Here is a 14,930-nt window from a genome sequence, read left to right as displayed (position 1 = left end):
AGCAAGACAAACATTTATAATATGACCCAAAAAAGAAAAAAAAAAAAGAGAGAGAAGTACAACATATATTCAATCATATATAGAAGAACATCAATAAAATTTATCTTTTTTTTTTTATTATTATTATTGTTTTTCATGCTTGTTAATGATACTGCTAGCCAAATCCGCTAATTTGGTTGTTTATTTTCAGTCTTCGTAAGAGTTAAGAGGTAGTGAACTTCTTGGTAAGAGTCCACTTTATAGATCAAACAAAGAGAAAAATGCTAAAATCGAGGAGCACTGGCCGGACTTTTTTTTTTGTTGGCCCAATGACTTTGTCTGCTGTGCCAGAAAAATAAAAAAAAAAAAAGTGTTGTTATATGTATCGAAACATTTTTTTCTTTTTCAGTGCTTTTCTTTTTTTTTTCTCCCTCTTTTCTTATTTTCTACCTTTTTTTTTTTTCCTTCCTTCCTTCCTATATTTGTTTTATTGTTCTTGTTGATCAAGTACAAACTAAAGTAAAACAAATTAGATTTGACTTGTTACAACTAGAAAGTCATCTTTTATATTTTATATACACTTTCTTTTATTATTTGTTGTTTTCGATTCCTTTTTTTTTTCTATTTCTATTTCTTTATTACTCTTATACACACTCAGTATATATATATATATATATATATACACTTTGTATATATTGACATCCTTAGTCTCCTTCTCTTTCTTCTCCTTTTCCATAGTTCTTGTGATACCACTTGTTTTTTTTTCTCCTTCACACACTCTCTCTTCTATTAGTTTCTGGCCATTGTCACAGCCTCTTTTCAAAAGCATATGCTAAAAGTGACATCACCTATTGATACAACATTAACTTTCTTCACCAAATACAATCTAACAATACAATGTCTTCATCACCAATGACACCCTACCAATTCCTTCAATCCCCGACAAATCCAGCCTCATTTTATCCTACTACTACTTCTTCTTCTTCCTCTTCCTCTTCCTCTTCTTCTTCTTCTTCTTCTTCTTCTTCTTCTTCTTCACTGACTTTACGAACGGGTGGATGTCCTCATGTACAAATCATCAAATCCAATTCTGCAGAAGATGGTTCATTATTATCCAATTATCATGCTTTGGTCAAATATGCTTTGAATTGGACAAAATCATCAAATAAATTGGCAAATGATAAAAAGAAACGACACAGGAACGAGGTAAATCATCATTGGATATATACACATGACTTGATCTTTAATTATTATTTGTTTAGTTACCATTACCTCAATGTACTGTATGTTCTGATTCTTTAGCAAGACTTCATGTATGTCTTCATTGTGTTTATATGGGATGTTGGAAAAAAGGTCATATGCGACATCATTTGAAAACAAAGAAACATAATTTTGGTAATATATAAATCAGAATTATATATATTTTTTTTAATTTATATTGACAAATCATTTCATTTAGCTATGGATTTTTCAAGATGTATGCTTTATTGTGGAGAATGTCAAGATTATATTTATGATGCTGAACTTATGGATCGAGTTGTTCGATTAGAAACCTTGAAAAGTGATCTTGGTAAAAAAAAAAAAAAATTTATTATTATTATTATTTCTATTCAAACTGAATTCATTTATTGTTCTTTTGATGATTAGGAACTCGACGATTTCGAATACGATGGAAACAAGGAAGACGATGGATGCCTTATCAAGAAGAAGTAGATACAATTGTACGTCATTCTACTTTAGTATCCTGTCAAGGTATTCGTGGATTATGCAATATGGGAAATACTTGTTTTATGAACGTCATTCTTCAGAGTTTCATCCATAATCCTCTATTGAAAGCCTATTTCCTTAGCGATCAACATAATCCGAAACAATGTACAACAAAATATTGTCTATGCTGTGAAATGGACCGACTTTTTGCCGAGGTAAGGGGAGAGGGAGATATTTTTTTTTTATTTATATATTTATTTATCCATTTTTCATTTAGGTATATTCTCCAAGAAAAGAACCTTATGGACCATGTCATTTCCTTCAAGCCATGTGGATGTCACTTCGTGAATTGGCTGGTTATGCTCAACAAGATGCTCATGAATTCTTTATTAGTGCACTCAATCATATTCATGCTGGTTGTAAAGGTATTAAAAAAAAAAAAAAAAAAAAAAAAGAGAAATAAACTTGATATTCTTACTAACTATTTCTTATTATTGATAATATTAGATAATTCCATGGTAGATTGTAAATGTATTGTACACAAAACATTTGCTGGTGCTTTACAATCTAATGTCACCTGCTCACGATGTGGGAATGTCACTACAACTCATGATCCAATGTTAGATATCAGTTTAGGACTACGCCCCATGGAAAAAAAGAAAAAATCAGCATCAATATCATCACCTAAACAACAACAGCATCAAAATGGAACAACCATAGGTGGTAATGATTCTGTTGTGCATGATCTTTTTGCCAATTCAATGTCTCAAGTATCATCAAGTCATCATATGAATGGTTCTACAGGTTTCAACTCCAACCCTACGAATTCAACTACGGTGGTATCCAATGATAATAATACTACTTTAACAACATTACGTCGATCACGTCAAGGGAATACCTTAGTAGATTGTTTGGATCGATATACTCAACCGGAAAAGTTAGGAAGGAATGATTATATATGCAGCAATTGTGGTACCTTTCAAGAAGCTACCAAGCAACTTTCTATTGAACGATTACCTTCTGTTCTTAGTTTTCAATTGAAGGTAAAGGGTTTGGAATGATAAATAATATTGTAATAGGTTCTCATTCTTTCTTTTTATGTATTCAAAGCGTTTTGAACATGGAGTTTCTGCAACCAAGATTGAAACAAAGATCAAATTTCCTGTAGAATTAGATATGACTCCTTATACAACCAAAGGAAAAAAGAAATTCAAGGATCAGAATTATACATCAAAGTAAGAGCGAATATTGTATCAAATAATAGGTATACTCAATATATATATATATATCTTACATAGTCCATCAAATCTATATACTCTATTCGCTGTTGTCAATCATCAAGGCCGTATGGATACTGGACATTATACCATGTTTGCTCGCCATAGGGAAGAAGTAAGTTGCTGACTGAAAAAAAAAAGAAGAAGAATTAGATTGCTGTTTATAACCTCATCTTATCAATGACTATAGTGGTTCAAATTCGATGATCATCATGTTACCGTGGCATATCAACGAGATGTTTTGGAAAGCAAAGCGTAAGTACATAATATATACAAAAGAGGTTGTTATGTGGATACTTACTTTTTTTGTTATTTTTGGTAGTTATATGTGTTTTTATGTCAAGAAGATATTAGACTATGAAGAATGATTTTTGTTTAGTTTTTTTTTTTTTTTACCTCCATTTTGATACTTACATACATACGTTTTTTATACAAATGCATAAATAAAAAAAGAACACCCTTTTTTTTTTGTTACTGGGTTATACAGTGTTTTCAAGGTTTTTTGTCGGGTCACAAGAAAAAGGTATTTCGTGATGTTACTGGATTTTACAATGGTTAAAAAGTTTTTATTGCCTATACTACATACAAAAGATAGTGCATGCAATTCAAGTCATAAAGGGTATAAAAGGTATACTATTTTTTACATAAAAGAAGATAAAAGACAACATAATATAATAACACTAAAAAGCTGAAGCACTTTCATTATCGGTACCGTCATTGGTGGGTTGACAACAGAGAGCAGCAAGAGCGGATTGGATAGCGATATTCATAATGTGAGCCAGACATCGAACATGGTTTTGTTTGTGATCAAAATCGAGCCCTTCCATCGTCCACAATTTTTCCAGTTCCTTCATCATAATCCCGTTGTTCGTTACATTATCAGTCATACAGCCAGAATCTAAAGAAGAGCAGCAATACAAAATAGATCAAGGTATCAGTAAAATTAAAATAAAGTAAATAAAAATAGAATCACTTAGTTACCTTGTTCTTTATATCAAGTTCAGTTAAACACTTGTCCAAATGATTAGCTAGCTCTTCACCCGAGTGTCTTGTTTCAACATGAATAAAACCCAAAAGAAGATGGTTCAATCTAAACTGCTTGTCTACAAAATGACCAGTTTCACCCCCCATAAACGAGAGCTGGTTAGGAGAAGTCCACATGTCAAGTGTAATAGATATTTTGGAGTCCAGTTGTCGGGAAGGGTCCAATGAAGTCAATAGAGAATTGTTCGAATAAAGAACTACCAACCACATGATGATGATACTGAGGACGTTCTGGAGGTGAAAAGAGTTGACATGTGTTGCAATTTTTGAGATATTCCTTCAGTTCAGAGTATGCAGAGGGCCACCAATAATTGTCGTATAGTTTTTTCCAGGTTGGTCAACAGCTATTGGAAAAAACGACTACAAGTTATCTAGTAGTACAAAAAATTAGCAGCTGTCCATCCGTCGTTGTCCTTTGTTGCCGTGGAAATGGGCCATCTAGAGAAGTTTTCCACGCACAAAATAATAAATCGATTTTGACGAGGAGGTGAGGCAAAATACGTAGAAAGACTTGAAGGTATACACCAATACACAAATACGATTGAGAGACCTTACTTTGGACCACCAACACATCTCTTATCGGAAAATGGATCGCATTTTATCAATAATGTTATCAATCAATTTTTGGACATATTAAAGGTGCATCACAAGTTTACTTCGGTATACCATCCGGAAACCAATGGAATGGCTGAAAGAAGACTAAATAAATATAAAAAAAGCTGAGATCGCAATTAAAAAAAAAAAAAAAAAGAAAGAAAGGAACGTACCGATAATTGAGAAACCAAACTGGAACGGTTGTTGTTATAGCTGCTGACAATCTGATTACGAATAGTGACCGCAGATGGTATGGACGCAGAAGCATTGAGATAGGAAATCAGCTTCTTGAAAAAAGGAGATTCCACAGAAGTAAAGGGACGTTCTGCGATTGCTAATTGGGTGGTGTTTGTTGCTGATTGACTCTCTGTTGCCGATGGACTAGCCAAGGGATCCATGTCAAGACTCGAGATGTCACCTTCATACAAGTCAAAATGGTCATGAGTGAGCATACCAAGAAACGTAGTAGGATCATTGATGTTGTTCGTTAAAGAGTTCATAATAAAAACAGTGGTAGTGAAAAAAAAAATTAAGTCAGAAATAGATATAATATGAGAGAAAGAGAGAGGAAAAAAAAAAAAAAAGGGTCGTTATATCAAAAAAAAAAAAAAAAAAAAAAAAAAAAAAAAAAAAAAAGAGTTACTGAAAGAGGTGAAACACGCATTTGGCGCAACTTTAAATACCGCTACTCAATACCTTATCAATACCAGTCTGTCAATACCTTATCAATACCAATACCTTAACGGGACGGTACCGCTCACTGGTGTTGGTATTGATCAATACCAGGTATTGAAGACTTTTTCTCAATACTTCAATCGGGACGGTACCAAATTAAGAGCCCCACTTTTGACGCAATGATCTCTCTCTCTTTTTTTTTTTTTTTCACCAGCATCCAAAAATCATCCACAAACCAATTTTAGCGCGTACATCAACAAAACGTTTGGCGTGAGCCAGAAAAATGATTCGCGTGTGACACAATTCATTTGCACGTATACTTTTTTTTTTTATTTGAAGGTTAAAAAAATCCTGGCACCCGCTAGGCGAATGGAAAAATTCAGTAAAGTGTGTGAATGCTTGAATGGATAATTATTTTTTTTTCGTTATGCTGTTTATGCTTTAGTAAAGGAAGTCCTCTGTGTTTGAAAACCACTTTTTCTCTATCTTCCTATGAAACCATGTGCATGCATGTGATGAATAATCTAACTAAGAGAAGATCTCTCTTTTTTTTTTTTTTTTTTTTTTTTTTTTTTTTAGAAAAAAAGGTACAAGGTTACGGAATCTTTATGGGTAAAAAGAATATAAATAGAAAGATTCGATCTTCTTTTTTTTTTCTCAATTTCATCCCACTTTTTCTCTTTCTTTTTCTTTTTCTTTTTTTTTTATTTATTTATTGAGATTCATTCATTATGGCAGATACCGCATTTTCCTTTCTATCACTGACAACACATCCAACAGAACCTGAGGATGCTTATCATCATCATGATTTTTCTGATCATCATCGACAATCTACTCATGATTGTGTAGAATGGTTTTTATACGGGGAAGATCATTCTTTGTTACTTGCACGTCCACCTACCACGTTTCTCAAATTGACTGCTGATAACGATGACGATTCTCAGGAGGAGGATGAATCTCAAGGAACCTTTTCTAGTATCACCTCTACTCATGATCCTTGTCTCTATAGTCATAAATATAATAATGATGATGAAAACTTATCAAATCGTAGATGAATTTTTTTTTCTTTATAAATAAAACGTATTCGGAATTCGGATAGGAATGAAAAGTATTCTGTTCCTACAGTCTTCACCAATCAAAAATCAAGCAATCATCATCACTTTTTTTTTTTGTATTTGTTTATTTGTTTCAAGTACATAGATGATACAGTCATTCCCGAGTTAGATGTCGCACTTTTCGAAAATCATGTCACACTGCAAGAAAAGAGAATGTCATGGTTTGAAAAACTAATAGTCGTTTTTCCCGAAGTAGGGTGTCGTTCTTCAAGAAAAATAAAAAGTCGCAGTTGTCGAAATAGCCACGGGTCTAATGAAAGCCATCCGTCTTATTTTTTTTGTCATCCGTCTTATCATCCGTCTTATTTTTTTTGTCATCCGTCTTATTTTTATGGTCATCCGTCTTATTTTTATGGTCATCCGTCTTATCATCCGTCTTATTTTTATGGTCATCCGTCTTATCATCCGTCTTATTTTTATGGTCATCCGTCTTATTTTTATGGTCATCCGTCTTATCATCCGTCTTATCATCCGTCTTATTTTTATGGTCATCCGTCTTATCATCCGTCTTATTTTTATGGTCATCCGTCTTATCATCCGTCTTATTTTTATGGTCATCCGTCTTATCGTCCGTCTTATTTTTATTGCCCGCCGTCTTATCATCCGTCTTATCATCCGTCTTATTTTTTTTTGTCATCCGTCTTATCATCCGTCTTATTTTTTTTGTCATCCGTCTTATCATCCGTCTTGTTTATTATATATCATCTTTCTTATTGTTAAAATGAACATTACAAGGGATCAAGCCCTCTGTATGTTTTTTTATGAAGAATGTACTGACGACAACATCAAAAAATGCAAAGAACGGTTTGAAAAGTGGGGGGATGTCGAAATATGTTACAATACATCTCCAAAGGAACCAGTTGTTGTTTCAAACACGCGAATAGTTGGTGATCCTTTTACATACAGAAAATATCGAGAATCTCAAGATCCAAGCTTAGTGGGTGAAGTCAGAAAAAGAAAAATATATGAATTGAGTAAGTTCAAAGGAATAGTTTGTTATTGAATTCTAACTATGATTGTTGTTTTAGAAACAACTGCACAAGTAAAGATTTTTTTAAATGAAGCATTTTGCTGTGCAGATCCTAATAATGCCAAGGCCTATAAACCTAAATTGCTGTCAACAATGGAAATCTATGAAACCATCCAACAATACACATCACTATTCAGCAAACGAAGTGGGCAATCTTTTGCAAGATGGTGCTCAGTCAATAATGTATCATTTTTAATTGCAAAAGAAGACAGAAATACGAAAATTAGAAAAAGAAAGCTTTATGTACTAGATGATATGTATTATGGTAAGCCCGAACACAGTATAGTCAAAAATGTATAACTGATATTTTTTTTAGACGATTTATTGGTGGCTATTTGCAATTATTTGCCCAAGTACAAGGAGTCCATCTTGCATCTGAAAAAAAATGGTTATGAAGTCATCGGCTACGCGCGCAAATCCCCAGATGGCAGTGATCCAGCAACAAGATTGCAACACCTACAGCAAATGGTCAATAATCTCCGTGAACGCTCCCTTGTTGATAAAACTTACGTTTCAATATCTAGTCTTGCATCCTCGCCGTTTAACGAAAGGGATTTGAATGTAGTTGACGATATGGAAAAACTTGAACATGTAACAGGAAATACTCAAGGTAAATTAAAACTATATAGCTGCAAAACCCATCACTGACATTCTAGTTGATTCACAATAGATATGCTTGAGTATATTCAAGCCGTCGATCATAATGTTTGTTTGGTTTCCATTGATTTTGCTGGTCTTTCGTCACGTTCACATATTGTGAAAGATTTCTTGGAAGAGTTCCATGCAATCAAAAAAATAGCCATTGAAACATTTTCTTTTGATAACGAAGTTCTTCTTTTGGACTCGCAGCAACTCAAGTCAGACAATCAATTGCTTCAAAAATTTGATTGTAGAAAAAAGTTAATTCAAAGATCAAAATAATCTAGACTTAGTTTGTTTTTTTTTTTTTTATTGAAAGTATATATCTTAGTTTTTTTTTTTTTCTTGAAAGTATATATTACAAAATAAATTCTTTCTATTGAAATTTCATATTACAAAAGAAACAGGATTTTTTATACAAGCTTCATATTGCACATGATTTTTCAAGACTCAGTGATCGGTAAGGAGTCTATTAATCAAATTTTTTATTTACATTCACGGTTGATTTTCCAACAAACTGGAGGTGCTCGCTGGATACAAACGATATAATTGAGGGCATTCATGAATCCTCCTTTCTGTCACCAATATCGGTTGTTTTGGATCGGCGTTATAGCAGATCTCTACATCACCATAATCTTCGACTACTTTTTTGTACTTCATGACATTTTCTTCAGTATATTCGACATAAAAAAAGCATACAAATTGCTTGGTCTTTCGATATTTCCATTTCAGCAAAACAAAGTAGGGATTGTAAATCAAATAATGGAGACAATAAAAATAAGATAGGGATAGCAAAAAAAAAAAAAAAAAAAAAAAAAAAAAAAAAAAAAAAAAAGAATCGCAATAAATTTCTATCCCAGTCATACTTAACCCATTTTAGTGCGCTTCAAATTCTCGGTGTGGTGTTGTGCATGTCCTACCACATAATAAACATATATATGAAGTTCCGATGTCAGGGTGCTATTTCATTATTAGTAAAGAGATCATCAATATCATAACATCCATCAAAACTACAAATGATAAAAATAAAGAAAAATAAATCAATGAAGCCCATAATGGAGCATGGAGTTCCAAAAGGATGAACCGGGAAAGAAAAATTTATTAAAAAAACGCTGACTGTCTTTTTTTTTTTCTCTCTTTCTTTCGCTTTCTATTCCTTTTTTTTTCATTCTTTACTTTATTATTCTCTAATTCTTCATTTATTTACCTGTCACCATGACCATTATCGCAATCATATATGATATTTTGGATCATCCTTCTGCTTCTCCTACACCCGCATCCGATGACTGTGATGATGTCGGTCTTCCTCCCTTGGTCGTTGGCACTATCGTTCCTTTCCGCGGCAATAAAAAAAATACGCAAGGAATCAACTATCTCTTATTGTAAGTAACGATATTAACAAGTGCATTTTATTGATAGAAAAAGTTTGATGATTAACTTTTTTTTTCTGTATTATTATTTACTATTTATTATTTATTTATTTATATTATTATTTATATTATTATTATTATCATTATTATTATTATCATCATTATTATTATCATTATTATTATATATTTAGCTTCTCTCTCTCTCTCTCTCTCCACCAACGTGGTTGTGGCTCCTTCTTCCTTGTCTCGTAAGTAACAAATATTAACAGATCTTCTATCGTATATCTTATTGATTAGTAACGTAAATGATTAATCTTTCTTTTTCTTCTTTTCTGTAACATTATTATGCATATTTAGCATTGTTCACACTCTTCACCAACGTGGTTGTAGCTTTCTCGTCACAGTACCAATGGTCAGCAATGCAATCGACGACTTGGAGATACAAAAAAAAACAAGATATATTGAAACGATTGATTGTGCATATGTCCATGGATGAAATTTTGTTTCTTTACAACAATTGTTTCTCGTGCTCCTCTTCCGCTATGGCTTCCACCATTAAATTTTGGAATGTTTATCGTGGTGTGATGCTTGATTCCTACGATACTGGATCTCAAGTCTGTAAGATAGCGTGGTCCAAAAGATCAAAGGAGCTTGTTTCCACCCATGGATTTGCCAACCACCACGTCCAATCATCCAATCAAGTGATGATATCGAATATCAAAACAATGAATCGTGTCGCAAATCTGACTGGCCAGACCAAGCGTGTTCTATTCATGGCGATGAATGGGAATGGCAGTACAGTAGCAAATGTACTGATCTCTCTGTTTATAGGTGGTGGATAATGAAGCCCTTGCTGCTGCAACTTGGAGCCATATCTATCAGGTACTAATAAAAAAAAAATAATATATTGTGGATGATTTACTAACCTTTTTAAATTTTATTTTATTATTTGTTACAGCCAAAGCAATCCATATGGTCGGGTTTGATGCAAGAAGAAACTACCAGCTGGATCTGGAACGCCTCCTCGTAGTCTTCCTCCGCTAGCTCTTCTTCTTCTCTGTCTCTGTCTCTATCTCTATCTCTGTCTCTTTGTACTTCTCTGTCTGTTTATATATATATATCTGTATTTATTATCATTGTGTATATTCTTTATATTGTTTTATTTTTTTTTATTTAGTTGTATTTATTCCTTTTCTTTTCTCTTTTTTTTTTTTTTTCCTAGAAAAATACATTTTGTTTAAATAAAATCTTTCACTATGGGAAAAGATCTGAAATAATTTTATTTTTCCTGAATACGTTTATTTTTTTTCCTGACTCGATTTAGTACAGACGTTCTTGATTTCTGATTTTTCTGAAATACATTACGTCGCTTTCAAAGTAAATTAAATGCGAATTTCGGAAAAAAACGAAATGAATGTCGGATTTCCGAAATTCATTTAGTATTTTCATCATTGATTCCAGAAAACCGAACTTCATTTCTGAATACAATATACAGTCATCGGTCATTATAGACACGAAAGAGACTTTATTTCATTGATATAAATATAATACATAACTATACTACATAACTATACTACATAACTATACTACATAACTATACTACAAGGATAACGTTCACCAGTACGACCAGGACTAACACCTCCAAGATAATGATCATGACTTCCACTTTGGATATAACTATTTTATTTGATATGGATACTTCAATTGGCAGTCTAACAGAGTCATTCCGGCGAAGAAGGGAGTCGATCTTGGCTTGATTGTATAGTTTGCAACCTACAGATAAAATTAACAAACAGTAATCCATCATAATCCATCAACATCACTCTCTTTTCTTTTCTTTTTTTTTTTCTATATAAATGTTACCTTGGCTTTATCATTGAATGTTTGTATCACCTTTATTGTATAGAAGATAATCTAGCAAGCTACAAATAAAATCAACAACATGAGTAGTAATCTATCAATGTTTATTTCTTTTTCTTTTTCTTTTTCTATATAAATGTTACCTTGGCTATATCATTGGATGCTTGTATCACCATTATTATATAGACGATAATCTAGCAAGCTACAAATAAAATCAACAAAATGAGTAGTAATCCATCAATGTTTATTTCTTTTTTTTTTTTCTTTTTCTATGTACAAGTTACCTTGGCTGCACCATCGAATGTTTTGTACCACCAGTAAACCCAATGTCATCATAACAGTTGGCTCGGAGAGAAATAAAGGCTTGCCAAATGCAGATATCAGACAATTTCAGATCATCAAGAAAGATAGTTGTATCGTCTTACGTATAGCGCTCCACTATCAGTCATTGATATGATCCTCAATAAATATCTTTCCAAACCAAATACCGCAAATGTCAGGACTTAACAAGGACTCCAGGAAGAAACAACACGATCAACAGACAATGACTGAATTTCCTACGTGTTGCATTTTGCCCTCCACCTACTTGAGCACAAAATTCAGTCACTAGATTCATAAACGACTCTAGAAACTGATCATCCTCGACCAAGTCCATTGCCCGTAAACAAACAAAGATCAATACACCATGATCTTCGTCTGACCAAAAGCTAAGTACAAAGTAATGATGACCATCCGACATTTGACTGTATAGACCACTATTCTGATACCTAACAGACAACAAAGAATCAACAAAATGAGTAGAAATCCATCGATCTTATTCACTTTTTTTTTCTTTTATATATACATATTACCTTGGCTACATCAGGTTCCAATATTGATGTAACAATCATAAAAACCAGCACCAAAGAGATAACCAAAAGCATTTTACATATAGTATAATTTGTTGACTTTTTGTCAAAGAGAATGGAGATAACCAAAGGAACAGGAGTAGTAGCCTAAGACCACGAGAGAGAATGATAATAGGGAGACACCATATCAAGCGGGAAAAAACAAAGGGCAAAGACCAACAATGCAGGAAAAAGATCTTGAAGAAATCACCAACCACAGTAGAGACAGATAAGAGGAATAGAGGGTTCAACCACCTGTGAAAGAAATATTGATGAAAACATCATTACAATAAGAGGCAGATGAGAGAAAGGAAAAAAAGGCTAACCAAGTATGAAAACAGATATTGAGGAAGACACCACCAGAATGAGAGAGATCAGTGCAAGAGAGTCCAACCAAGAGAAAAAAAAAAAGGATAGAGAAGAAAGTACCATGTTGGAAGACAGATAAAGTAGAGAGAAAGGCCAATTACGTAGATAAGAGATTTGATGAAAAATACCATTACAATGAGAGACAAATGAGAGAAAGGGAGAGAAAAAGAGAGTCTAACTAAATAGAAAAAAGAAATAAGATGAGCCACCTCTTGTACTTGTTGTTTCAAGATGTATTTGTGATTTCTACCACTTCTTCTATCAGGAATCGCACCAATTCATTTAATTCATTACTAAACGGTAATGGTATCCAAAGTGTTCTTCAACCAATATTTGGCTTGATAATGCTTGTGGGAATATGGAGGGCACAGAATGAGCTACAGTTTGTCATGTTAAAAAAAAAGTGAATTAAACAAGAAAGAAAAGCGAAGAAAAAGGAAATACGGTGGATTTTCCCTTTATGCTAATGACTGACTTTGAATCGACTTTACCATTTTTTTTTTTCTCTTTGATTTTGTACCTGAAATGCATTTCATTTTTACGGAATCTAATTCAAATTTATTTTAGATCGTTTTCCCATAGTGAAGGGATCTGCGAAAAGGATACGAGTCCCAAAAACATAGGTTTGGTTTAGGATTTTTTATTTTTATTTTTTTATTACAATAAACTTGTTTCTTTTTTTTTAAAAAAAAAAAAGGTTGACTTTGGACGAAATTCATTTCATTATAACGAGATCCATTTCATTTCAAAATGAAATCAATTTAGGAAATCCGACATTGATTCTTGTAAAATAAAATGAAATTCATATTTCCGGAATTGATTTTACGACACGAAACTCATTTCGGATTTACGACATTGATTTCATTTTGAAATGAAATGTTTCCGGAATCAGTTTAGAAAAAAAATTGGAAAACGAAATTAAATGAAATTCATTTAAGAAGAATACTAAATTAATTCAGGAAATACGAAAAGGATTTCGTAAAATGTCGGAAATCTGATATTTATTTCGGAAATCTGATATTGCTTTTCCCATAGTATAGTTATTAGTACTATCTATTGTTATGATGATTTGATAAAAATGTTTGTGTTCATATATTTGCGTAATAAAATGCATGACCTTCCTACGTTGGCAAGTAAATCTATTGTCACCAGCGCCATAGTTATTTTCCCAAATTGATTGAGAAGACGAATAATAAAATAATATACAAGAACGACATGATGATGATGATGATGATGATGATGATGATGATGATGATGATGATGATGATGATGATGATGATGATGATGATGATGATGATGATGATGATGATGATGATGATGATGATGATGATGATGATGATGATGATGATGATGATATAATATGATTAGGATAATATTGGGTGACCATATAACAATAAATGGTCAATAAAAAGATGATTTTATTTAAATGAGAAAAAAAAATGATAATATTAAATAAAACACTAACTAAAAGAACAAACTGCTGAATAAGATTAAATTTCAGGATAAAGTGTTGGGGAAGGGAGATATCTTTGTCACCATTCGTCTTGCCCATTCCTGTAGAAATGAAAAGAATAAATGAAGAAGAGAAGGTAAAAATAATAGAGAGAATAAGTATAAATATTAAAACTATGCTTCTAAGAGGTGGAGCGGGAATGGAAGAATGAAAAAACAAAAAAAGGTCAATAAATAGATTACTAAATGTCGATTTCTGTAGCTTCTCTTCTTTTGCCTATTCTTTGTCGAATAAAAAACCTGTTCTATCCAGTTGATCCTATTGTATATTCTTGTCGTATTATCCAATTTAGTATTTTCACAGAAAGAATAAACATGATAAAATACCAGCCACACAACAATCAAAAACAGAGTAGAGCATAGTATGAGAATGAGACTCTAAAAAAAAAAAAGTAAGGAAGAATAAAAAAAAAAAAGAGTAAGTATAGAAGAAAAAAGAAGAAGAACAAAGTATGTATGTATGTAAAGGGTGACTTACATTTAAGATTATAATGGATATCCTTGTATTTATGTGCAATTCGTAACTTACATGTTCAAAGAGTCATTAGTCAAAAAGAAAAGAAAAGGTAAAAACAAAAAGAAAAAGAAAATAAGTCAGCACCCATTTTTTTTTTTTTTTCATTATCCAACAGCCTATAATGAGATATCGGGATCTGAATGTATACCATTTATGGAAGAACCTTAGGATTGCATGAAAGAATAGTTGAATGATGATAATGATTGGATTGAACTATTAATAAATGATGATGATCATATGAAAATAAACTTTATTGAAAAAGAAGATTAAAACTATCAAGGAAAAGAATTTAAATTGATTTCCCCTTTTTAGTAGATACTTGTAATAGATTCCTTTCAGCTCTTGTAATAATATA

The 14,930-nt window shown here is 32.4% G+C and overlaps 5 protein-coding genes across 5 annotated transcripts; 3 read left to right on the top strand and 2 right to left on the bottom strand.

The window, feature by feature from the left end:
* Positions 1–638: 638 nt before the first annotated feature.
* Positions 639–3,384, top strand: BX664DRAFT_377754 (uncharacterized protein). Its single transcript, XM_051548789.1, has 10 exons — positions 639–1,185; positions 1,242–1,374; positions 1,439–1,549; positions 1,627–1,901; positions 1,964–2,111; positions 2,194–2,729; positions 2,797–2,921; positions 2,985–3,078; positions 3,154–3,218; positions 3,286–3,384. The coding sequence occupies exons 1-10, from the start codon at positions 877–879 to the stop codon at positions 3,329–3,331; spliced, it is 1,842 nt and encodes a 613-aa protein (XP_051402566.1). The 5' UTR covers positions 639–876; the 3' UTR covers positions 3,332–3,384.
* Positions 3,385–7,056: 3,672 nt separating this feature from the next.
* Positions 7,057–8,383, top strand: BX664DRAFT_323677 (uncharacterized protein). Its single transcript, XM_051543698.1, has 4 exons — positions 7,057–7,365; positions 7,420–7,686; positions 7,738–8,031; positions 8,092–8,383. Exons 1-4 carry the CDS (start codon positions 7,113–7,115, stop codon positions 8,340–8,342), a joined length of 1,065 nt encoding a protein of 354 aa, XP_051402565.1. The 5' UTR covers positions 7,057–7,112; the 3' UTR covers positions 8,343–8,383.
* Positions 8,384–8,555: 172 nt separating this feature from the next.
* Positions 8,556–8,771, bottom strand: BX664DRAFT_323671 (uncharacterized protein; the record flags this gene model as incomplete). Its single annotated transcript, XM_051543697.1, has 1 exon — positions 8,556–8,771. A coding segment is annotated over one exon (216 nt), but the record flags the coding sequence as incomplete, so codon positions are not given.
* A 504-nt stretch (positions 8,772–9,275) lies between these two features.
* BX664DRAFT_346395 (uncharacterized protein) lies at positions 9,276–10,460 on the top strand (the record flags this gene model as incomplete). The annotated part of the gene is made up of 5 exons (XM_051547527.1): positions 9,276–9,360; positions 9,622–9,678; positions 9,788–10,044; positions 10,262–10,312; positions 10,389–10,460. 5 exons carry the CDS (start codon positions 9,276–9,278, stop codon positions 10,458–10,460), a joined length of 522 nt encoding a protein of 173 aa, XP_051402563.1.
* A 556-nt stretch (positions 10,461–11,016) lies between these two features.
* Positions 11,017–12,213, bottom strand: BX664DRAFT_346394 (uncharacterized protein; the record flags this gene model as incomplete). The annotated part of the gene is made up of 4 exons (XM_051547526.1): positions 11,017–11,107; positions 11,575–11,635; positions 11,852–12,050; positions 12,142–12,213. The coding sequence occupies 4 exons, from the start codon at positions 12,211–12,213 to the stop codon at positions 11,017–11,019; spliced, it is 423 nt and encodes a 140-aa protein (XP_051402562.1).
* Positions 12,214–14,930: the final 2,717 nt, after the last annotated feature.

This window comes from Halteromyces radiatus (genome assembly GCF_025201355.1).
Source record: "Halteromyces radiatus strain CBS 162.75 chromosome Unknown BX664scaffold_2, whole genome shotgun sequence".
In the NCBI taxonomy this organism is placed as follows: Eukaryota; Fungi; Mucoromycota; class Mucoromycetes; order Mucorales; family Cunninghamellaceae; genus Halteromyces; species Halteromyces radiatus.
Note: the sequence above shows the minus strand (reverse complement) of the source record. Positions and strands in the feature narration are given on the sequence as shown.

Excerpts from the sequence above, each read along its gene's own strand:
- BX664DRAFT_377754 (XM_051548789.1), top strand. The coding sequence starts at position 877 with ATGTCTTCATCACCAATGACACCCTACCAATTCCTTCAATCCCCGACA. Across the intron at positions 1,902-1,963 it reads TGGACCGACTTTTTGCCGAG|GTATATTCTCCAAGAAAAGA; the intron begins GTAAGGGGAGAG and ends TTTTTCATTTAG. Across the intron at positions 2,922-2,984 it reads GATCAGAATTATACATCAAA|TCCATCAAATCTATATACTC; the intron begins GTAAGAGCGAAT and ends TATCTTACATAG.
- BX664DRAFT_323677 (XM_051543698.1), top strand. The coding sequence starts at position 7,113 with ATGAACATTACAAGGGATCAAGCCCTCTGTATGTTTTTTTATGAAGAA. Across the intron at positions 7,366-7,419 it reads AAGAAAAATATATGAATTGA|AAACAACTGCACAAGTAAAG; the intron begins GTAAGTTCAAAG and ends TTGTTGTTTTAG. Across the intron at positions 7,687-7,737 it reads ACTAGATGATATGTATTATG|ACGATTTATTGGTGGCTATT; the intron begins GTAAGCCCGAAC and ends TATTTTTTTTAG.